Genomic DNA, 23,555 nt, shown 5'->3' with positions numbered 1-23,555 from the left:
GCCACTGATACTGTGAGTAAATTTTGCACAGACCTTAGAATGAGACACTGGGTTGCAGTTGAAAAATATTTAGGTATTTAAAAGGAATTGTTGACTACAAATTAAGGTCCTGTAAGGCAAGAAACTAGATTCTGGAATGTTAAAATGATGCAGACTGGGGAAATCAAATGCATAACAGACTTTCCATGTCAGGTAACTCTTTCGTGTTGATGGGAGGATTAATATCTTGGTCTTGCAAGAAACATAGAACAGTGGCTTTGATTTCTCTTGAGGCTGGATATATATATGGCATTGTCTTTCACCATACAAGAAGCACTATGGTTAATGACTTTTATAGCTGAAATCGAGCGACACACAATTATGGAACCAACCAACATGTTTTGTGACAACATGGGCACAATCAAGTTAGCTCACAACCAAAGAGCAAGTGAGCAATCCAAGCACATTGATATTAGGCAGCATTTTATTAAATACCTCCTAAAAAAGAGGAAATGTTTTCTGGTTTATTGACCAAGCCTCTCCACAAACAGTTAAAACTTTACGGCTTAACAACATAACATTCTGTGCATAGTGCTTTGAGATGGTGTAGTGCTCAAGATTAGCACATAAAAATATTTATTAAAGGGCAGGTGTTGGAATTTTGTGAACAAAATATTTCTTATGTTGGCAGTGAGTTTATATGTGTGCAGATCTCTTTGCCTGTTAAATGTATTCTTCGGTATCTATGCTAGATGTTCTGTGCTATATACCTTACAGTATGTCTTTGTATAACACATCAAATATAATAAAATATATGTTCCTAAATTGTGCTTCTCTGTCAACACTATTTTACTGTGCAAATATATAATCCATCAGTATGCTATTATATCACTTTCATATTTCTTCAATTCTTGACTGGTCAGGCAATCACTTTGAGATTACTGTTCCCTCTTTCAACCATTTTTGCAGATATGAGAAACAAACATACAGAAACATTTGGGTGATAAAACACAAACTGTCACAAGGAATAATAATAGATCTATCTCATGTAAAAGTATCATCATCTTTTCCCTTGTGTTCGTATAACAAATACCACAATGATGTTAAAAGAGTAAGTTTACCATAAATGCTGACAGGAAACAAATATGAAAGAGAAATACATACATCTCTAGGGGAAATGAATTGCACTGCATTGGCTAGACTTTCAGATGTATCACGAGAAATCATTTAAGGATTGGGCAACTCGTGTAAATATGGTAAACCAGTCTTCTTAAAGCAGTGAAACACGGTAAAGAGGGAGATGAATTTACTGCAGTGCGTGACGCAAATGTAGCATATGATTAAGACTCACCTCTCTCCATTCTGTGCTTCATACTGTGTTCAAAAAAGTCAAGCATCTCTTCAGTTAGCTGAAACTCGAATTTATAATCCTCCGTTTCTTCTGCTGTGCATTTATTTTCAGAATTGACAGCAACGGGAACTGTAGGCTTCGCCTTAGGCTTCCTTTTCACATCTTTCGGCGTCACTTTGTCTTTGTCCGAGCTACAGCTAGTCACCTGCACATTATTTTTATTGGAAGAAGATATTTTCGTTATGCAGTCCTTAAGAGCTCTATTTTCTGCCTGCAAAGCTATACATTTTGCCCTCCAATACGCTATATAATGTTTTCCCTGCCATTCAACCGCTCTCTGATAGCTCTGCCAAAACCAATCATTTTCGCAGTATTGACCGGTTTGTAGTAATCTACTTGCATTGTATCTCCTTTTAATGTCCATTCTGCGTTTCTTCAACTTTCTTTTCTGTTTTCTTGACTTGCATTTCTGTTTTGTCTTCCCCACAACACGGACTACTATTTCTGCTCCTGACATTTCTTCGAATTGTTGTCAGGTTTCTCAGCGATTTTTCAATACAATATATCGATATTTTCGCGCGCTCGACTACAGGTCGCTATGTTCGTTCAACGTCAAGGCCTGCAATGGAACGTCAAAACTGACGTTGATTTGTTTTTATTCATGGGTAAACAACCACTAAGATGGAAGACATGTCATCAGTAATTGGCAAAAAAGAAGAAAAGCGTGTTGCATGACTTGCATTTCATTAGTAGTGCACAGGTTCTTCAAGAAATAAGAGTAAGTTATGCGTAATTATTTGTACTTTTCTGTATATCAAATAAGGGAAAATATGTTCGAATTTGTGTTCCTTCAATAAATACTTCCTACTAAATGTTGCTGGAACAAGACAGGTTCCGTCACCACTTGAATGGTTTCTACCAGCTGTAATATTTTCCCCATAATTCGTAAGTTATGGGGCTCTCCAATGTTTCTTTTGAGCGTAGCGTGTCAGCAGATGTTTGACACGAAGTTATGTCCCAAAAGAGTTTAATGTCAAAGGAGGAAAATAAGAGCCTTGGTGGCACGAATATGTTAGCGCAATACAGCTTATAGTGCTATCGTCACATGAACATGCAATTTGCTACTGTGGAACTACCTTAAAAGGCGCTGGAACATATATTTATATCAGAAATGGGACACATTTTAAAGCTAGAGAATATCTGGTCACAATGAGTGTAAGTACAAAATTCGAACTGGTAGCCTTTGATTTAACATGGCCAGACATCCATAAAAGTTAACCATGCTAGGCATGTACTGCTCATCTAATTGTAATATGGAGTCTCAGGCCCCAAAATTAACATTTAATATGTGGAGATGTCAGCATAAACATATGCTTGATGAAATTAATAATAACCATGTAAGTATTCTAAGCATCTTTGGTAGAGCACAAATGGTGAAGTTCAGACATCAGAGTTCACCATCAGTCTTGGACAGGGTAAATTATTGATCCCCTTGATCATTACTGTCAGATAATAACATGAAAGACACACTTGGTAAAACCCATGAACCTGCATGCCTACAGAAGGATCTTACCTGAGTGTAACATACTTTTTCTAGGACATTGGCAAATCAAACCTGGGATGCAGTGTATGTGGAGAACAATGTAGGTGTTAAGTTTGCTAAATTCTGTGGGTTGTTTAAATTGATTTTTCAAGCAACATTTGCAATAGTAGCCACTTTTGCAGCAAAGGAAAATTGACAGATAACTGTGTTAGAGTGTCCTCCCAAACTCTTAAATATCTCAATGCTTAACATTACCAAAATGCAGAAAGTAAAAGCAAAGTAGTATGGGAGTAGGCCTAACCAAAATAAATACAACCTTCTGAACAAAGCACTGTTTGGTTTCCAGTGTAGGAGAACTATAATATGGCCATCACAATTGTGATACTTGACAGTTCTTGACAATGCAAGCTGTGTCACAGACATATTCTTAGACTTGCCCAAGGCTTTTGACATTGACCATAAAATACTGCTAAATGCACCAGAAGCACTAGATATAGTAAAAGTGAGGATCTTGTCTCACCTGAAAAATAGTGTGCAAACTGTAAAGAGAGTTCACACTTGTGCTGATGATAATTTTTAAGTAAAACAGCAGTCAGACAAGAATTATACAAATATACATGTTTCTCAGGGTAGTATATTGGGCCCATTTCTGTTCTTCATACATGTTAGTGACATGAGAAAAACTCTTTTTAATGATAGCAACATCATAGTCACTTATAAAAGACCAAAATTCCTATTTGAAAAAGCAAATTAAATCCTGAAGCAGGTTTATAATTGGACAGCGTGTGATAAACTAACATCGAACATAAAGAAAGCAAATAGCATACAGTTAGGCATAAAAAGGGAAAAGAATTCTGTCACATTAATTATAGATGATAAATCTATATATTGTGTAAAAACAAGAAGTTCTTAGGGATGAGTATGTATTGTCTGCTAACACAAAATAACAAAATTAACACATGAATATACTGCAAACATAATTAAATCAGCATTTTATACCCATAGTGCTGTACTCTTGGGGTTCTGTCGTACTGTTCCTATATGCACTAAATTCTTAACTATGGGACTCTTTTCTGGATATCAAAGACACAGAACACGACACGGTTTTCAAACCACAGAAATTGACCATAAAAATAACAAGTAAAAGGTCTAAAAAACACCTACAGTGTATCTTTTGTCTTCCATTGGGTGCTGCAATTGGTAACTGTGGAATGAACATGACAGATTGTCACAGTTTTGTGCTAAAATTCGTTGGCTTTGCCAACTCGCAACCTAACCACAGCCTCAAGCTTCATTACAGGTCACAGACACCACATCAGGTTTTCTTCCCATTCTCCATATTGAGTACAAATACAGTCATCCACCTCCCATCATGCATCATGTAGTTGCCAACTCCAGACAGGCTATTCAAAGCAAATATAACCTGTTTGTAGCTTCCACATAATAAATAAATAAATATCTTCAGCAACTCTCTTTGGCTACCATATACTGCCACTCAATTGGCAATGACCAACTTCAACAAATTGCTAACATCAGCACACAATGTAAGAGCCGCAGACAGTGTAAGAGCACTTTAGCCCAATATTCTAGAAAGTATCACACAAGCGTGTTGTAAGCATATCCTTTGTAAACTAGCTGCATTCTCCCAGTTGTTGTTGTTGTTGTTGTTGTAGTGGTTATCAGTCCAGAGATTGGTTTGGTGCAGCTCTCCATGCTGCTCTAACCTGTTCAAGCTTCATCATATCTCAGTATCAATTGCAACCTATATCCTTCTGAATCTGCTTAGTGTATTCATCTCTTGGTCTCCCTCTTCATTTTTTACCCTCCACACTGCCCTCCAATACTTAATTGATGATCCCTTGATGCCTCAGAGCATGTCCTACCAACCGATCACTTCTTCTAGCAAGTTGTCCCACAAACTTCTCTTCTCCCCAATTCTATTCAGTACCTCCTCATTAGTTACATGATCTACCCATCTAATCTCCAGCATTCTTCTGTAGCACCACATTTTGAATGCTCCTATTCTCAATGTTAACAAATTTATCTTCTTCAGAAATGGTTTCCTTGCCATTGCCAGTCTACATTTTATATCCTCTCTTCTTTGACCATCATCAGTTATTTTGCTCCGCAAATAGCAAAACTCCTCTACTGTCTCTTTTCCTAATCTAATTTCCTTAGCATCACCTAATTTAATTCGACTACATTCCATTATCCTCATTTTGCTTTTTTTGATGTTCGTCTATTTCCTCTTTTCAAGACACTGTCCATTCTGTTCAACTACTCTTCCAGGTCCTTTACGGTCTCTGACAGAATTACAATGTCATCGGCAAACCTCAAAGTTTTTATTTCTTCTCCATGGATTTTAATTCATACCCCAAATTTTTCTTTTGTTTCCCTAACTGCTTGCTCAACATACATATTGAATAACATTGGGGATAGGCTACAACCCTATCTCACTCCCTTCCCAACCACTGCTTCCCTTTCATGCCCCTTGACTCTTGTAACTGCCATCTGGTGTCTGTACAAATTGTAAAAAGCCTTTCACTCCCTGTGTTTGACCCCTGCCATATTCAGAATTTGAAGGAGAGTATTCCAGTCAACATTGTCAAAAGCTCTCTCTAAGTCTACAAATGCTTTGCCTTTCCTTAATATATCTTCTAAGATAAGTCATAGGGTCAGTATTGCCTCACATGTTCCAACATTTCTATGGAATGTGAATTGATCTTCTCCGAGGTCGGCTTCTACTAGTTTTTCCATTCATCTGTAAAGAATTCGTGTTAGTAATTTGCAGCTGTGACTAATTAAACTCATAGTTCAGTAATTTTCACATCTGTCAACACCTGCTTTCTTTGGGGTTGGAATTATTATATTCTTCTTGAAGTCTGAGGGAAATTTGCCTGTCTCATACATCTTGCTTACCAGTTTGTAGAGTTTTGTCAGGGCTATCAGTAATTCTAATGGAATGTTGTCTACTCCCAGTGCTTTTTCTCGACTTAGGTCTTTCAGTGCTCTGTCAAACTCTTCACGCAGTATCATATCTCCCATTTCGTCTTTATCTACATCCTCTTCCATTTCCATAATATTGTCCTCAAGTACATCACCCTTGTGTAGATCCTCTGTATACTCCTTCCACCTTTCTGCTTTCCCTTTGCTTAGTACTGGTTTTCTATCTGAGCTCTTGATATTCATGCAAGTGGTTCTCTTTTCTCCAAAGGCCTCTTTAATTTTCCTGTAGGCAGTATCTATCTTACCTTTAATGATATATGCCTCTACTTCCTTAATTTGTCCTCTAGCCATTCCTACTTAGCTGTTTTGCACTTCCTGTCAATCTCATTTTTGCGATGTTTGTATTCCTTTTTGCGTGCTTCACTTACTGCATTTTTATATTTTCTCCTTTCATCAGTTAAATTCAGTATTTCTTCTGTTACCCAAGGATTTCTACTAGCCCTCGTCTTTTTACCTACTTGATCCTCTGCTGCCTTCATTATTTCATCTCTCAAAGCTACTCATTCTTCTTCTACAGTATTTCTTTCTCTCATTCTTGTGAATCATTCCCCAATGCTCTCCATGAAACACTCTATAACCTCTGGTTCTTTCAGTTTATCCAGGTCCCATCTCCTTAAAATCCCACCTTTTTTCACTTTCTTCAGTTTTAATGTACAGTTCATAACCAATAAATTGTGGTCAAAGTTCTCATCTGCCCCTGGAAATGTCTTAGAGTTAAAAACCTGATTCCTAAATCTCTGTCGTATCATTATATAATCTATCTGAAACCTTCTAGTATCTCCAAGCCTCATCCATGTATACAGCCTTCTTCCATGATTCTTGAACCAACCGTTAGTTTTGATTAATTTATGCTCTTTGCAAAATTCTACCAAGGGGCTTCCTCTTTCATTCCTAACCCCCAATCCATATTCACCTGCTACTTTTCCTTCTCTTCCCTGTCCTAGTATTGAATTCCAGTCACCCATGACAGCTAAATTTTCATCTCCCTTCTCTATCTGAATAATTTCTTTTATCTCATCATACATTTCATCAATCTCTTCATCATCTGCAGAGCTAGTTGGCACATAAACTTGTACTACTGTGGTAGGTGTGGGCTTCATGTCTATCTTAGCTACAGTAATGCATTCACTGTGCTGTTTGTACGAGGGCCGTTCAGAAAGTAACCTCCGGTTGATTTTAAAAAATACACCAAGTTAAATAAAAATATTTTAATATATACATCTTACAACTACATCTTTGCACTATTTTTCTACATAGTCTCCATAGCGATTGAGGCACTTATCGTATCTCTTCATAAGCTTTGAAATTCCTTCTGCATAAAAATCACCCGCTTGTGCCTGGAGCCAGCCTGTGACCGCATCTTTGAGCTCTTCGTCGTCATCAAACCGCTGTGACCCGAGCCATTTCTTCAAATGCATGAAGAGGTGATAATCACTTGGCGCCAGGTCTGGGCTGTAAGGTGGATGGTTGATAACGTCCCACTTGAATGACTCAAGAAGGGCCGTTGTTCTGCGAGCAGAGTGAGGACGGGCATTATCGTGCAAAAAAACGATACCGGAAGTCAGCATACCACGGCGTTTGTTCTGTATAGCCCGTCGTAACTTTTTTATTGTTTCACAGTACACGTCTTGATTAATGGTCGTACCACGTTCCATGAATTCAACCAACAACACCCCTTTGCATCCCAAAACACCGTTGCCATCAGTTTTCTGGCAGAAAAATCTTGCGAGGCTTTTCTTGGTTTGGTAGGCGAATTTGAATGTGCCCACATCTTTGATTGTTCTTTTGTCTCAGGGTTCACGTACTTAATCCAGGTTTCGTCACCAGTCACGATTCTGTTTAACAATGGTTCTCCTTCGTCCTCATAACGTGACAGAAAGTCTAATGCAGAGGCCATTCTTTGAGTTTTGTGGTGGTCGGTAAGAATTTTGGGCACCCATCGTGCACAGAACTTATGGTAACCCAATCTTGCTGTCACTATCTCGTACAAGAGAGTCTTAGAAATCTGTGGAAAACCAGTAGACAACTCCGACATTGAGAAACGTCGATTCTCATGAACTTTTGCATCAACTGTCTGAACGAGTTCGTCAGTCACCAATGATGGTCTACCACTCCTCTCTTCATCATGAACGTTTTCTCGTCCACTTTTAAATAAACGTACCCATTCACGGACAACTCCTTCACTCATAACTCTTGGTCCGTACACGGCACAAAGCTCACGATGAATAGCTGCTGCAGAATATCCTTTGGCTGTAAAAAACCTTATGACAGCATGCACTTCACATTTGGCGGGGTTTTCTATTGCAGCACACATTTCAAACTGCCACAAAAACTAAACTAGCGCAGGTACGACGTTCGCTCGACCACGGCTTGATGCCGACTGACCTGTTGAGTGCGTGAACGCACAGATGGCGTCGCTACTCCCCCCACAACCCGCACTGTGACCAATCGGAGGTTACTTTCTGAACCGCCCTCGTAGTAGCTTACCCACACTCTTATTTTTTTATTCATTATTAAACCTACATCTGCATTACCCCTATTTGATTTTGTATTTATAACCCTGTATTCACCTGACCAGAAGTCTTGTTCCTCCAGCCATCAAACTTCAGTAATTCCCTCTATATCTAACTTTAAGTTATCCATTTCCCTTTTTAAATTTTGTAACCTTCCTGCCCGTTTAAGGGATCTGACATTCCGCGCTCCAATACGTAGAACGCCAGTTTTATTTCTCCTGATAATGACGCTCCCCTGAGTAGTCCCTGCCCAGAGTTCCGAATGGAGGACTATTTTACCTCCGGAGTATTTTACCCAAGAGGACAGCATCATAATTTAACCATACAGTAAAGCTGCATGCCCTCAGGCAAAACTACGGCTGTAGTTTCCCCTTGCTTTCAGTCGTTCGCAATACCATCACAGCAAGGCCATTCTGGTTGATGTTACAAGCCAGATCACGCAATTGTCCAGACTGTTGCCCTTGCAACTACTGGAAAGGCTGCTGCTGCTCTTCAGGAATCACATGTTTGTCTGGCCTCTCTACAGATACCCCTTCATTGTGGTTGCACCTACAGTATGGCTATCTGTATTGCTGAGGCACGCAAGCCTCCCCATCATCATCAAGGTCCATGGTTCATGAAGGGGGGGGATTTTTCCAGTATCCTCCAAATAACATAAAGTCTGCCTCCTATTTTACCTATGATTGAGCCCATATGACCATTCTACATCAAATTCCCACAATCATCTAGGTATCTGTATGAGTTGTTAATGCTTTTTGAGTAAAGCAGACAACTCACCAATAAGCAGAAGTGCGCACACATTATGATGTTAGCAGTTCACTTTGGTAGCCAATGAGTTGTTGATTGTAATGACTTTGTAGCTGATTAAATTTATTTTCAATATGGAGAGTGGTTAGAAAACTATATGTGCTGATAGAATGACCTATATTGTAGCCCAAGTCCTGGATTAGCGTAAAATATGACAAATTGGTAGTGAGTTGGCGCAAACTAATGAAAGTAAATTGGAAAAAAACCTGGATCTGCAGACTTGTAGCAAAGCCCAAGGCTGAGTTTGGGTTGGTATATTTTGGTTGTGACTTGGTGAAACCAATGAATCTCAACACGAGAATATGATTGCCATTATAGATTAATTTGTAATGTGCATTCATCATTGCAATAACCTACTTGTATATCTTATTGCAAATTTTGCTGAAAATTCTGTGAAGTGATTAAGTTCTGACCCAATAGAACAAAATACCAGCTATCTTTATTTACAAACCTTAGGAAATTATTAACAAGTATTTTGACTGGCTATGAACAACCAACCCACAATTTGTTCTATTCAGTTCTTACCATTCTTCATATAAGTTCCTACCAACATTAGCTTGCAGTGCAACAGCCACAGACACTCTAAGTGCACAAGTGCACTTTTACCAAATATTGATTATATTTATGAGACATACCAGAGAAAGCTGAATATGTACAAAAAATGATAATATGAATGGTCATAGGTTTCGACCCATAAGAGAGTGTCACAAACATGCTGAAATACGACAGTTGGCAGATGTTTGAGAATAGATGTCACATACAATAAAAAAATAATTAGAAAGTCATAAGAAATGCTATTAAGTGAGGAACCTAGGAATATACTTTGACTCCTACAATTGTTCCAGTAAGGACTAGAAGTCAAGGTTAGACTTATTACATCACACGCAGAAATGATGAAGCAGTCTTTGTTCCCAAGTTCCATATTTGAATGGAATAGGAAGAAGCCCAAATACACTGTAAAGTGGCAAGTACCTTTCACTACACTCTTGACAAAATGGATGTAAATGTATATTTAGATGTGAGGGTTGGTTTGGGTTGTTAGGGGGAGGAGACCAAACAGCGAGGTCATCGGTCTCATCAGATTAGGGAAGGAAGTCGGCCGTGCCCTTATCGGAGGAACCGTCCTGGCATTTGCCTGGAGCGATTTAGGGAAATCACGGAAAACCTAAATCAGGATGACCGGACACGCGATTGAACCTTCATCCTCCTGAATGCGAGTCCAGTGTGCTAACCACTGCATCACCTCGTTCAGTCTTAGATGTGAGTTCAGTGGAATATTAGTGGATATAAACTTGCATTAGCTTGCAGTCTTTGCAGTGTTTTGAAGTAATATTGAGTGTACTTTGGAGTGGAGCTACCATCACTGTTTCTATCTTCAGATCTCTAGACTTAGTGTTACTTTTAGGTGCCTCAGAATCTTTTATTGTGCTTTTAACTGTTAAAACAATGTAAATCCAAAACTTCGTTCCTGTTTTTCAATCCATTTTATTACTCTCCATGACTTTTGCAGTGGAGTCTTTTCCCTATAAACAAGTCCAAATTAGCATTGAGATACTGGCCTTTGAAACTATACAACAGCTCCAGACCATTCGTCAAATCAGTTTTCATGGCTGTCTTCATGAAAATCTGAGAATTGTCTGTATGACACTTCTATTGTGTCAGGTGGAAATATGAGCTTTCTTCTTCTCTTCAGACAGTATTGTTTGTGCTGTAATTATCAATTTTTTATGTGCTTAACTGATTGGTAAATACAGTTTGTCTCCCTTATTTTATTTTAGCGTTATTTGAAACCATTCAATTGATTGTCCAGTTTTAATGCTAAACCACAAATCTTACACTGTATGAAAATGATTGATTCCTGATTGTTGTTCACTATATATTCAAGCAGTTAAAAAAATAACATTTTTACCATTTTTATTATTAGACTGCAAAGTGAGACAAAACAATTCTTAATTTATAAAACTGAACTGACCTTTAAAGTTCCTGAAAATCATTATTTGAACTTTCTTCTTATTCATCCTCTTTGTCATCATCATTGTCCTCTTCATATATAAGACAGTCTTTACTGTCAATGAGAGCGTTGTTTATGCCATACTTCTTGAAGGATTTAGTAATGATGTCTTTTCTTACTCTAGACCACAACTGTTTTATCCATTGACACATTCATTTGATTGTAGGTCGCTTTAAAGCTCCCTTCAGTGTGAAATAGTGTTGGATTTCATCCATCATCCATTTGTACCATTCCTCCCTCATGTACACTTTAAATGGTTTATTTATCAAGACATCAAGAGGTTGCAGTTGTGAAATAAGTCCTCCCAGAATAACAGCTAGCTCTGTATTTCCGTGTCTCAATTTCTCTTTCACAGAATTTTTCAAATGATTACTAAACTGATCTAGCACAAGAAGAGAACTCTTCTTCAATAAAGTATCTGTCCTTCTCTCCCACTCTTTGTTAATCCACAATTTCCTACCACCCTCGTACATCCAATAATTGTGAGTTACCTGGTAGTATTTCAGAAGGTTTTGACATTATTTTGCATTTGAAAATGATAACTGGATTTAGTACCGTCAGCAAAACATGAAAGGACAACGGAGTAGTGCTTTTTTTATGTCCTTTTTTTTTTTTTTTTTTTTTTTTAAGTTATAGTTTTACCACCTTTCATGGCAACAGTTCTGTTACTCGGCACGTCAAGTGTCAGTGGAGTTTTTCCATATTTGCCATATTGCTTAGTTCCAGGCTGGTTTTCTTTCAAGGTTGAATATCAAAGTGATGGAAAGATAATATTGTCTTTTCATACTCTTGTGGCATTTTCTGATATACTTTGGTTCTGTTTCACATGCTAGGTCTATGATGCTTCATAAACTTGTAGCACTAACCAACTCTACCCTTAAAGTCTGTTAAGTTACAGTGTAGTGCTAGCTTAAAAATGTGTATTTGAATCACTTTTGTATTAATTCCAATCCCATTTTGATGGCGTCCTTGAACCTATTTCAGTATGTTATGTTCTAGTTTTGGTCAGTATGCATTCAGTCCTCTATTTTTTTCTGTTGGTGGAGGGCCGAAATGCCACTTGGCTGCTCTGTTTCCATATTCTTTTGCATATGCTAATACTTTCAATTTATAACCAGGATCATATAGGGTGAAGGCTCTAGTTTCGGCCACTACCCTACTTATGGCCACCTTGATGTCAAAGGTTAATTTTGAAGCTTCTCTGGAATACCAGCCAGTTCTACTATAGATTATTATAAACTTTGTGAAAGGCTCTCTTCGTTTGTCTACATAATCATTCTTTTGTCTGTTTTTGTTTGGAGACACCATTTTGTGAAATGATCAGTGTTGCAGAAGCTGGGTTTTGCAGAAATTTTCTTTAAGCAACACATGATCTGTTTTTTTGTATTTTACTTGTTTAAATAAAACATCAGAAGAAACTTAATCTGTTCAGAGGTAAGATAAGACATTATATTTTCATTTCTTTTAAGTTTTATATCGCTCAGCCTAAAAACATGTTATCAAAAGTATGTGGCCATTAACAGATCCATATTTAGCCCTGGTTCCGTGTTATGGCCATGCATGTGACCATAAGTGGAGACATATATGTATCCTGTTTTGGCCACTTCTAAAAACTGATACAAAAACATCAATATTAGTGTTCTGTCCTACATTACACTAGGCTAATTTTATTTAAATAGGTTTATTAAAATATTTTTGGTATTTTTATATCAATACGTCATTGTTAGTATTGTCTTGGCATATCATACTAATTTATGTATGCTTGTAAGATACAAAATATGCAATAGGCACTATTCAAATATGCAACATTCTTTAACTAAATCTTTGTGCATTATTTATAGGAAAAATGAGTCAACCAAAGAATAAGAAGTTTCAGTATTCTCCCAGCAAAGTTAAAGATGCTCTAAAGGCTATTGATGAGGGAATGAAGGTTGCTACTGCAAGCAAGTTGTACAAAGTTCCAAGGACAACATTAAGAAACAAAATTTCTGGTGTATCTCCAAAAGAATCTACAGGGCACTGTGGTCCACATTCTGTCTTAGGAGAACAAATTGAAAAAAAATTGGTGGACTGGGTTTTGGACTGTTCCAGCATGGGATTTCCAGTTACTAAAGAAAATCTCTGTGCATCTGTGCAGAAACTTATTGAGAATGCAGATATGGAAAGTTGTAAGGCTACATTTACTAACAATCGACCTGGAAAAAAGGGGTATTATGGATTTCTTAAGAGACACAAGGTTCTGTCACAAAAACATGCAGAATATGTCAATAGGGCTAGAGCTTCTGTTACAGAAGAGAAAATAAGAAACTGGTTTCATGAAGTATCCATCACTTTAAATGATATGGATGTGTTAAATGACCCAAATAGAATTTTTAATATGGATGAAACTTCTTTTTTTCAGCTCCTAAAGGGGAATTAATCATAGGTCCTCGTGGCCATCATTTTTATGATGAGTCATGTAACTCTGACAAAGATAACATTACTACATTGTTTGCAGTGAATGCTGCTGGAAAATTTGCTCCTCCCTTAACATTGTTCAAATATGCAAGGATTCCAGCATCATTGGTGAAAGCAGCTCCTCCAAACTGGGGCATTGGAAAAACAGAAAATGGGTGGATGACAGGTGAAAGTTTTTTTGAGTATATAACAAATGTATTTGACCCGTTCTTGAAAGAAGCTGAAATTCCCCGGCCTGTAGTAATATTTTTAGATGGGCACTGCTCTCATTTGATGCTTCATTTGAGCAGATATTGTAGGGAAAATCAGATCATTCTAGTTGCTCTCCATCCCAATTCTACACACATCTTGCAACCATTAGATGTAGCTGTTTTTGGACCTATGAAAAAAATGTGGAAGAAGATTGTTCAGAAATGGCATTTTGAAAATAATGGCACTGAAATTTCAAAATCTGATGTACCTTCTGTTCTGTCACAAATTATTACAGAACCTAAAATGGTGGCAAATATTCGTGCTGGTTGCAGGGCCACTGGTCTGTTTCCATTTAATGTGAACAATGTAGATTACAGCAAGATAGTTGTTCGTAGTATACCAGCCTCAACCACAGTTCAGACAAATGAGGAACTTCTGAGACATTTCTCATACATAGAAAAGCAAATTGATCCTGTCCTTCTAGATGAGTTCAGAGCAACCAAGAGAAGCAATCATGAGTGGGAAGGAAATCAAGAAGCATTATTACTTTTCAAGTTCTGAAGAAAAATAGCTGATGAGGTTGAAATGCATGGTGCTAGTGGTAACACTGATGACATTCTGACAGATAGCATAGCGCCTCCCTCTGAAGATAATCAAACAGAGAATGTTTCACAAAACACAGACAGACTTAATCAAAATGTTGATAATATTGACATATTTTCAACGTGCAATTCAGATATTCCTTCAACAACCCCCAACAGTATTTCACATAATTCAGGTACTCCAATATCCAACCATAGTCCATCTTCAGTGCGTATCCAAGTGACACCACCAAAATCATTAGCAACAGTTTTTGAAAGTGTCATCACTTGGCCAGAACCCAAACAACGAGGCACAAAGAGAAAGCAAGAACATACACCCACTGTTGTGACTAGTGACAAGTGGGTGGAATATCATGAACTGAAGGTAAAAGAGAAGCAGGAGAAAGGAAAAAGAGAAGCAGGAGAAGGAGCAGGAAAAAAGGAAGAGAAAAGCTATGAAGGAGTTAAAGTCCAAAGAGCAGCACTTGGCATTATCTCATGTAAAAAAGGGGAAAACAAGAAACAGACAAGAGTTAAGTGATAGGCCAACAAGTTCTTCTGAGGAACGAGAATGGACAGACAATGGAAGCGGTTTCGATGACTACATAGAAGGAGATGAAGATGAAATACAGAAAATGTGAAACTATCTTCAAGTGAGAATTTGAAAGTAGGGGACTTTATTTTGGTAAAATTTAGTTTAACAGGAAATAGAAGAACAAGACCTGTAATTTTTAAGTATGTATCTGTAATTTTGAAAGTGCTTTCTGACTCTGAATATGAAATTCAGTGCCTAAAAAGTTCTAATGTTCAGAAAACTTGTTTCGAATACATTGAAAATCATGTTTCGACTATAACGGGTGAAGATAGTATAGGGAAACTGCCAGATCCAGTCTTGATGCAAGAAGGACGTTCATTAAAAACAAAGTTCCCTGGTTCCATTGATACTCGTGAGAAATAAACTTGTGTGGAAGTTGATTTAAGTAATTACTGGGACTATACTCTGCCTAACGATTTTTTTTTTTTTTTCATTCAGTTTCTGTACCTTTTACCAATTTGATGTCTGTTGTCTTTTTTCTGCTTTTGTTAAATAACTTAGAATATGTGTTTTTACATGGTTGTAATGTGTAGACTTTGAATCAATAGATACGATTTTTTGAAGTAATTTGTATACTTTCTTCCTATACTAAAATGTGGTGTATCTCGAATTGCCCTTAATGTGGCCATAACTGGGGCCTCGACCCTAAATACCTTTCATTTTTTCCATTACAAAACAAGTTACTAACAATAATAATTTACCCTAACCAATAACACGAGTCACTTTCAATAGCAGTTCCCTGGCACCATAGACTGCAATGACACATCATAGGCTAGACAGTGTTCTGCGTTTGTGATGGTGGGGTGGGAGGGAGACAGTGTTAGCAAACTTGCGAATCCTCACAACTCATGTTCGCTGCATTGGTGCACTGCTGCTGCCTGTTGAATCCAATGTTGCCAGATAAGAATAGGTTTCCTGGAGCATCAAATATATGGCCATTTTAGGACTTGCCGGAATTTTAAATCAAATACTGGACATTTTCATATTAATTTCTAGTATAAGATGCACCTGAATTTTGTAGGCAATTTGTCAAAGTAAAAAGTGCACCTTGCAGTTCATAAAATATGGTAATGGTGAATTTGAGTTGCAGACAGGCACAACAGTAAGACTTCTAAACACATACACTATGTGATCAAAAGTATCCAAACACCTGGCTGAAAATGACTTAAAAGTTTGTGGCGCCCTGCACCAGTAACGCTGAAATTCAGTATGGTGTTGGCTCACCCTTAGCCCTGATAACAGCTTCCACTCTCACAGGCATATTTTCAATCAGGTGCTGGAAGGTTTCTTGGGGAATGGCAGCCTATTCTTCACGGAGTGCTGCACTGAGGAGAGGTAATGATGTCAGTCGGTGAGGCCTGGCATGAATTTGGCGTTCCAAAACACGCCAAAGGTGTTCTGTAGGCTTCAGGTCAGGACTCTGTGCAGGCCAGTCCATTACAGGGATGTGATTGTCGTGTAACCCCTCTGCCACAGGCCGTGCATTATGAACAGGTGCTCAATCACATTGAAAGATGCAGTCGCCATCCCGGAATTGCTCTACAACAGTGGGAAGCAATGAAGTGCTTGAGACATCAATGTAGGCCTGTGCTGTCATAGTGCCATGCGAAACAACAAGCCCCCTCGATGAAAAACACAACCACATCATAAGACCACCGCCTCCAAATTTTACTGTTGGCACTACACATGCTGGCAGATGACGTTCACCAGGTATTGTTTGAGGGTCTGGATAGATGTCTGCCTGTTAGACATTACGACCCTCTTCAACTGTCCGCGATCTATGTCAGTCAACAGACGAGGTCGGCCCATACACTTTTGTGCCATACTTGTCCCATCACGTTTCCACTTCACTATCACATCGGTAACAGTGGACCTATGGATGTTTAGGAGTGTTGAAATCTCGCATACAGATGTATGTCACAAGTGACACAGAAATCTCGCGTACAGATTTACGTCACAAGTGACACCCAATCACCTGACCACGTTCAAAGTCTGTGAGTTCCACAGAGTGCCCCCTTCTGCTCTCTCACGACATGTAATAGTTACTGAGGGCGCTGATATGGAGTACCTGGCAGTAGGTGGTAGTACAATGCACCCAATATGAAAAATGTATGTTTTTGGGGTTATCTGGATCACATAGTGTAAGCTTTTGGCCAGAAGGCCATCTTCCAAAATAGATAACATACACTTACACACATTCACATAAATGCTGTTCACACACACGTGACCACTATCTCTAGCTGCTAGGGCCAGACTTCGAGCAAGTGTGCATAATGAGAGAAGCAATCTGGCTGGGAAGGGTAAGCAGGAGGTTGGGGCGGGGAGTGGTGGGGGGAGGGGGAGCAGGCTATGAGTGGAGGACTGTAAAGTGCTGTTCGTGTCAGCTTTAAAGTATTGTCGCCATTCACATTTCTTCCTACAAAAATCAAGTACACATGCTTTCTCAGCCTTTTTAAATGTAATCTTGTTGATTCGAGCATACTTTTTACATCATCCTAACTGCAACACTACATTCAGCAAAAATGACATTGTTGACATGGAAACTATTATTTCCCTCCAGTAGCCATACTTCTTTCTGAAAAATTCTTTATATCTCACTTTACTAATGAATTTCCTAAAGCCTAGTTGGTTTTGTCGCAATACCAGTACTGACAATTTGTTAATTGCCTTACCCAATGGAGTATGCATGTGTGTGTAGTTTCTTCTTTTTATTCTTCTACTTCTTCTTACATGTGCCATGCCCTATCTCTCAGTTGTGGATCACTAATGATACGAGGGGTATAAAAAAATAATTAAAAAAAAAAGACACATTGCTTTGGGTGGAGTTAGTGTGTGTTATACATGCTGCTAGGCGCATATAGTGCAGCTCATTGCCAGTTTTGTGCCACCTCTGTTGTCAACATAGCTTGTTCTGTTCATCTGCAGTGATTGTTTTTGCCAGTGCTGTTTTGTTCTTGCATCATTTTTTTATGATGACAAGTTTAAATGAACAACATGCAGCTGTGAAATTTTGTTTTCCTCTTGGTAAAAATGCTGCTGAAATTGTTGAAATGTTGTAAGCAGCTAACCAAGATTACACTACGGGAAAAATCTCAAGTAGAGTATGAGTGGTTTGCTTGATTTAAAAATGGTGGCATGTCAATTGATGACAAACATTGTGGATGTCTATCAGCTGCCTGAATCAGTGAAAATACTGAAAAAAATTCGAGAGCTTGTGCTCACAGACTGTCAACAGACAATTGATCAACTGTTGAAGATTAGTAGGTTATCTCGGAGCTCAGTTCAGTGAATTTTAATGAAAGATTTGAGAATGAAAACGGTTGCTGCCAAGTTTGTTTCTTGGCTTCTGACTGACAATCAAAAGGCACGTCGAGTTGAAACATGTCATGCTTTGAAACAACAGTTTGAAAGAGATCAATATTTTCCCATGAAAGGTCATTACTGATGATGAGTCATGGTGCCGAAAACAGTCAAGCCAATGGAAGATGTCATAATCACCCCATCAAAAAAAAAAAGTCGTCAAGTCAAATCAAACATCAAAACAATGCTGATTTGCTTTTTTGATGCCAAGGGTGTAGTTCATTCAGAGCTTGTTCCCCCAGGTCAAGCCGTCAATCAAACCTTTTATTTTGAAGTTTTAAGAAGATTGTGCAACAGTGTTCACCAAAAAAGACCCAGTTTGTGACAGACCGGAGACTGGATCGTCGATCACAAAAACACACCCGCACACACAGCAATCTCTGTTAGACAGTTTTTGGCTAAAATGGCATGGTTCTTTTGCCTCATGCACGTTGCTTACCTGCCCTGGCTCTGTGCAACTTTTTCTCATTTCCATGCATGAAAAGAGGCATAAAAGGACACCGATTTGATAGCTTTGAAGAAGTCAAGAAAAAAATGAGGGAGGAGCTGTCAGCCATTTCCAAAGGTGACTGCAAAACGTGGTTTGAACAGTGGAAGCACCAGTGGGACAAATGTATTAGTTAAAATTTTTCTGCTTGCCGTTGGGTGATTATCAATTTTACCCCTGAAAGTTTTCTACTTTTAACTGTGTCTTCCAGCAGCACTTAGAATTTCACCTCAGGAAGGTAAATACTGTTTAGCTGTTATAACCTCCTGGAGGTAGACGCTATTCAGCCCTTCCATCTCCTTAATTTAGCAGTTTTGCCATTGCCCCAAATTCAGTTAAAGTGAGCTTCTAAGTGCCTTGCTTGTATTGCATATGGAAGTGACATTTTTGTCTAATGTGTTATTTAGCAAATAAAAAGGTATTCGTGTTATTTTATCTAAGCTTCACCTCTCTGTTTTGCTGTGTAAAGGAACCCTTTGTTCTGAAATCTGCTGAATGTGGGAGTTTTGATCTGCTACCATCTATAACAAATTTGTCTCCTGCATTATTTAGTTTTAATTTCTGCATGCTGTTAGGGTAGATATACATCTTACTTAAGTCACATATACATCTTACAGTTAACAGGATCTATCTGAGTTAGATGATCTGTCAGTTTTTAGATAATAGAAGGAAATGAAGGATGCACATATTAAGATGCACTTTTAACAGAATGATTCATTAGACAATTAAGCTGTTGTAGTGCTTGAAATATTATTTTGTTGTGATTCAGTGTCTGATTTAGTTTTCTTTTTTAGGTTGCTTGTACACGTTGTTGGAGAGTTGACAAGGCATTGTACACTCTACCTCCAAGAAACAGCAGTACAGCTCTTTGAAATGAATACTTCGTGCAAGAATAACATTATTTCTAATCCCTGCAATGCTAAAAGGGTGCCACCCGAGGAATTCAAAGCAGGTATTTTATTCCAAGCATTGGAATTTGCCATGCAGGATGACACGGACAATTTAATTGAAAAGGCTAGGGGTGTTTTCGCTTGCAAAGTAAGGAATGGACCTGGTGGTGCTGAAGGATACTGGGTTGTTGATGCAAGAACAGGAAAAGGAAAAATTGAATATTTTGGTAAAACTAAGCCAGATCTCATTTTTACCATCAATGATGAGGATGTCCCAGACTTGATGACAGGAAAACTAGATGCACAACGAGCATTTTTCCAAGGAAAAATCAAACTGCAAGGAAACATGGGGTTGGCAATGAGACTTCTTGATGTGCAAAGAAGAGCTAAAGGGCGTATTGAAGAATTCAGGTCAAAACTGTGATTCAGTGGGGGACATTGTTGCCAATATGTACTCTCACTATTGTCTGTTGTTCTAAGAAACTTCCCTCAGGTGTTTGCCAGTCATAATTATAATGTTCTTTGTTGCTATAAGAAGCTTTCTGAGTTGTTACTTTCAGGGTATGGAAATACGTATGTTTACTTTTATACAGTGGTTTCTTTTATATATATTTAAATACAAAATTGTTTCTTGAGGTACTTGACTAAATAATATTTGTAATAAAAGCACTTTGTAAACATTATTTACAGATTATGATTAATAATTTGTTTACCTTGTTTTTACCTGGTAAGTACATCATTAACTATATCTAAAGAGAAAGTGAGGCAAACCCCACAATACCATCTCTCCCCCATGATTCCTGCCATTGACTTCATCCCTACTGTATAGTGCAGACCTTTTGTACACTCGTTTATGCCCACCCATCCACACACGCACTCTAACATGCTCAAGCCCAGGTATGCATCAGCATCCCATCCCATCCCCTCCCCTCCCCTCCCCTCCCTTCCCTCCCTTCCCTCCCCCCCTCCTGTCTTCCCTTGAAAAATATGTTACAGGCTCAGAGAACTGTGAAACCACTAATTATATTTAGCAGCTGACATGCTGTGTGCGTAGCCCATCTCCATTTAGGTTCTGAGAGAACTCCCCCATCCCAACCCAACCTCCGCCAACTGTTTTCTCCATGAAGAAAGAACTTGTAGGTCCAGAATCTAGGGTTGCTGTCATTATTTACTTTTGTTTTGGATACATTGAGTTCTCAAGGGTAAGTACCGATGAGCCCAACTGAGTGTCTGAAGGTAACTACCGACCAGCCCATCTCTCTCACCCCCTCTCCTTTCCCCATCTCTCCTTTCTCCTTTCCCACCTCTCCCCCTTCTGCCCTCTACCCCTCTCCTCCATCTCCCCCCCTCTCCTCCGTCTCCCCCCCTCTCCTCCGTCTCCCCCCCTCTCCTCCGTCTCCCCCCCTCTCCTCCGTCTCCCCCCCTCTCCTCCGTCTCCCCCCCTCTCCTCCCTCTCCTCCGTCTCCCCCCCTCTCCCCTCTCCTCCGTCTCCCCCCTCTCCTCCGTCTCCCCCCTCTCCTCGTCTCCCCCCTCTCCTCCGTCTCCCCCCTCTCCTCCGTCTCCCCCCTCTCCTCCGTCTCCCCCCTCTCCTCCGTCTCCCCCCTCTCCTCCGTCTCCCCCCTCTCCTCCGTCTCCCCCCTCTCCTCCGCCTCCCCCCCTCTCCTCCGCCTCCCCCCTCTCCTGCGCCTCCCCCCCTCTCCTCCGCCTCCCCCCCTCTCCTCCGCCTCCCCCCCTCCTCCGCCTCCCCCCCTCCTCCGTCTCACCCCCCCTCCTCCGCCTCCCTCCCTCTCCTGCGCCTCCCCCCCTCTCCTGCGCCTCCCCCCTCTCCTCCGCCTCCCCCCCTCTCCTCCGCCTCCCCCCCTCTCCTCCGCCTCCCCCCCTCTCCTCCGCCTGCCCCCCTCTCCTCCGTCTCCCCCCTCTCCTCCGTCTCCCCCTCCTCTGTCCCCCCTTTTCCCCTGACTCCCCCTTCTCTCCCCCTCTCACTCTCCTCTGTCCCCCCTTTTCCCCTGACTCCCCCTTCTCTCCCCCTCTCACTCTCCCACCCCTCCCTCTCTCTCGTCCCCCCTCTCTCTCGCCCCCCCCTCTCTCTCGCCCCCCCCCCCTCTCTCTACTCCCCCCCTCTCTCTACTCCCCCCCTCTCTCTACTCCCCCCCTCTCTCTCTACTCCCCCCTCTCTCTCTACTCCCCCCCTCTCTCTCTACTCCCCCCTCTGTCCCCCCCATTCTCTCTCTCTCTCTCTCTCTCTCTCTCTCTCTCCCTCCCTCCCTCCCTCCCTCCCTCTCTCTCTCTCCCTCCCTCCCTCCCTCCCTCCCTCTCTGTCTCTGTGTGCATGTGTGGGTGTGGGTGTGCATTGGGGGGTTTGAGAGGGAGAGATGTCTGAATGGTATTTTCCTTTTTATTGAAAAGGTTTATGTAATGTGTGTGATGGAGTGTGCTCCTACGTGTGTTTAATGTGTTGTTGTCAATTGTTATAAATTTAGATTAAAACCTAACAAACTTATGTCAAAATAAAACACCTACAGCCATCCTTATGATTTGATTTGATTTATTTTGTTTCAACCAGTCTCAGTGCTTTAATGTGCCGTCTTCCGGCCTGTATGCATAAAACAGTAATGATACCATTATCAACTATCAATCAAGTCACATAAAAACAGATTAAAAACAGGATGAGGAACAATGGCAAGACTCTGCAAGTGAATTTGCACCGAACATTTGATAGAATGAACAGATACATACATTGTTACGTATCTAAAACATACCATAATGAATTTCCATTCAATACATTGTACAATTATACTATCTATTAAAAACTTCTTTAAATAACTCTTCATGTTTTTCATTGGCTAATTGGACATACATTACCTGCACAACCCTGAAATAACCTACTGTAACACAAAATAACTGTATAAGGTGATAAATGGAAGGAAACAATACCTCACAAACAAGTAAAGAGAAGGAACATGACCCATGTGTTGTGTCAAAGTATAAAATGCTTCATTGTACACAGATGAGGGGCATACACTATGTCATATCTATAAAATGAATGTCAAAGACATGTTATAAAACTGAATGTTACACCCACCTCAGATCATGAGGTATGTAGAACGTATGAAAGACGCCCACAAGGAAACTGTTCATGATTCACAGTTTCCTTGAGTCATCCTTTATGATAAACTGCATCCTTGTAGGCTACTTAGTATCCCTTCGTGTGATTGATTCATGGCAGTACATAATATATAGATGCACTCATTCATGAATGTTTTCATCATGAACAGTTTCACTGAATGTTCTACATATGTTATGCTCTGAGGTGGGTCTTACATTTGGTTTTACAACACATCTTCGACATTCATTTTATAGATTGACATAACATATGCTCCTCATCGGTGTACAACTAAGTATTTTATACTTTGACACGACACATAGGTCATGTTCCTTCTCCTTACTTGTTTGTGAGGTATTGTTTCCTTCCATTTATCACCTTCTACAGTTATTTTGTCTTACAGTACGTTATTTCAGGGTTGTGCAGGTAATGTATGTCTGGCTGGCGAATAAAAATCATGAATAGTTATTTAAAGAGGTTTTTAGTAGATAGTATAAGAATCTGAATCTACAATGTATTGAGTGGAAATTCATGATGGCATATTTTAGATATGTGACAATGGATGTATCTGTTCATTGTATCAAATGTTTGGTGTAAATTCACTTGTAGAATCTCGCCATTGTTTCTCATTCTGTTTTTAATCTGTTTTTATGTGCCTTGATTGATAAGTTGATAATGCT

General features: G+C 39.6%; 1 protein-coding gene and 1 long non-coding RNA gene across 2 annotated transcripts in view; one reads left to right on the top strand and one right to left on the bottom strand.

Annotated features, from left to right (window-relative positions):
- The window catches only part of LOC124802646 (gem-associated protein 8-like), a 66,115-nt gene extending 64,149 nt beyond the window's left edge, over positions 1 to 1,966 (bottom strand). Inside the window, exon 1 of the mRNA XM_047263549.1 lies at positions 1,331 to 1,966. Within this exon, the coding sequence (XP_047119505.1) occupies positions 1,331 to 1,847 (517 nt within the window). The 5' untranslated portion in view covers positions 1,848 to 1,966. The remainder of the gene's footprint in view (positions 1 to 1,330) is intronic.
- On the top strand, positions 1,821 to 20,455 carry LOC124802647. Its single transcript, XR_007017133.1, has 2 exons — positions 1,821 to 2,108; positions 19,677 to 20,455. It is a non-coding gene; the product is annotated as an uncharacterized LOC124802647 (long non-coding RNA).
- Positions 20,456 to 23,555: the final 3,100 nt, after the last annotated feature.

Source organism: Schistocerca piceifrons, chromosome 6, assembly GCF_021461385.2.
Source record: "Schistocerca piceifrons isolate TAMUIC-IGC-003096 chromosome 6, iqSchPice1.1, whole genome shotgun sequence".
Taxonomy (NCBI): Eukaryota; Metazoa; Arthropoda; class Insecta; order Orthoptera; family Acrididae; genus Schistocerca; species Schistocerca piceifrons.
The sequence above is the reverse complement of the archived record's forward strand: the minus strand, read 5'-3'. Positions and strand labels throughout refer to the sequence as shown.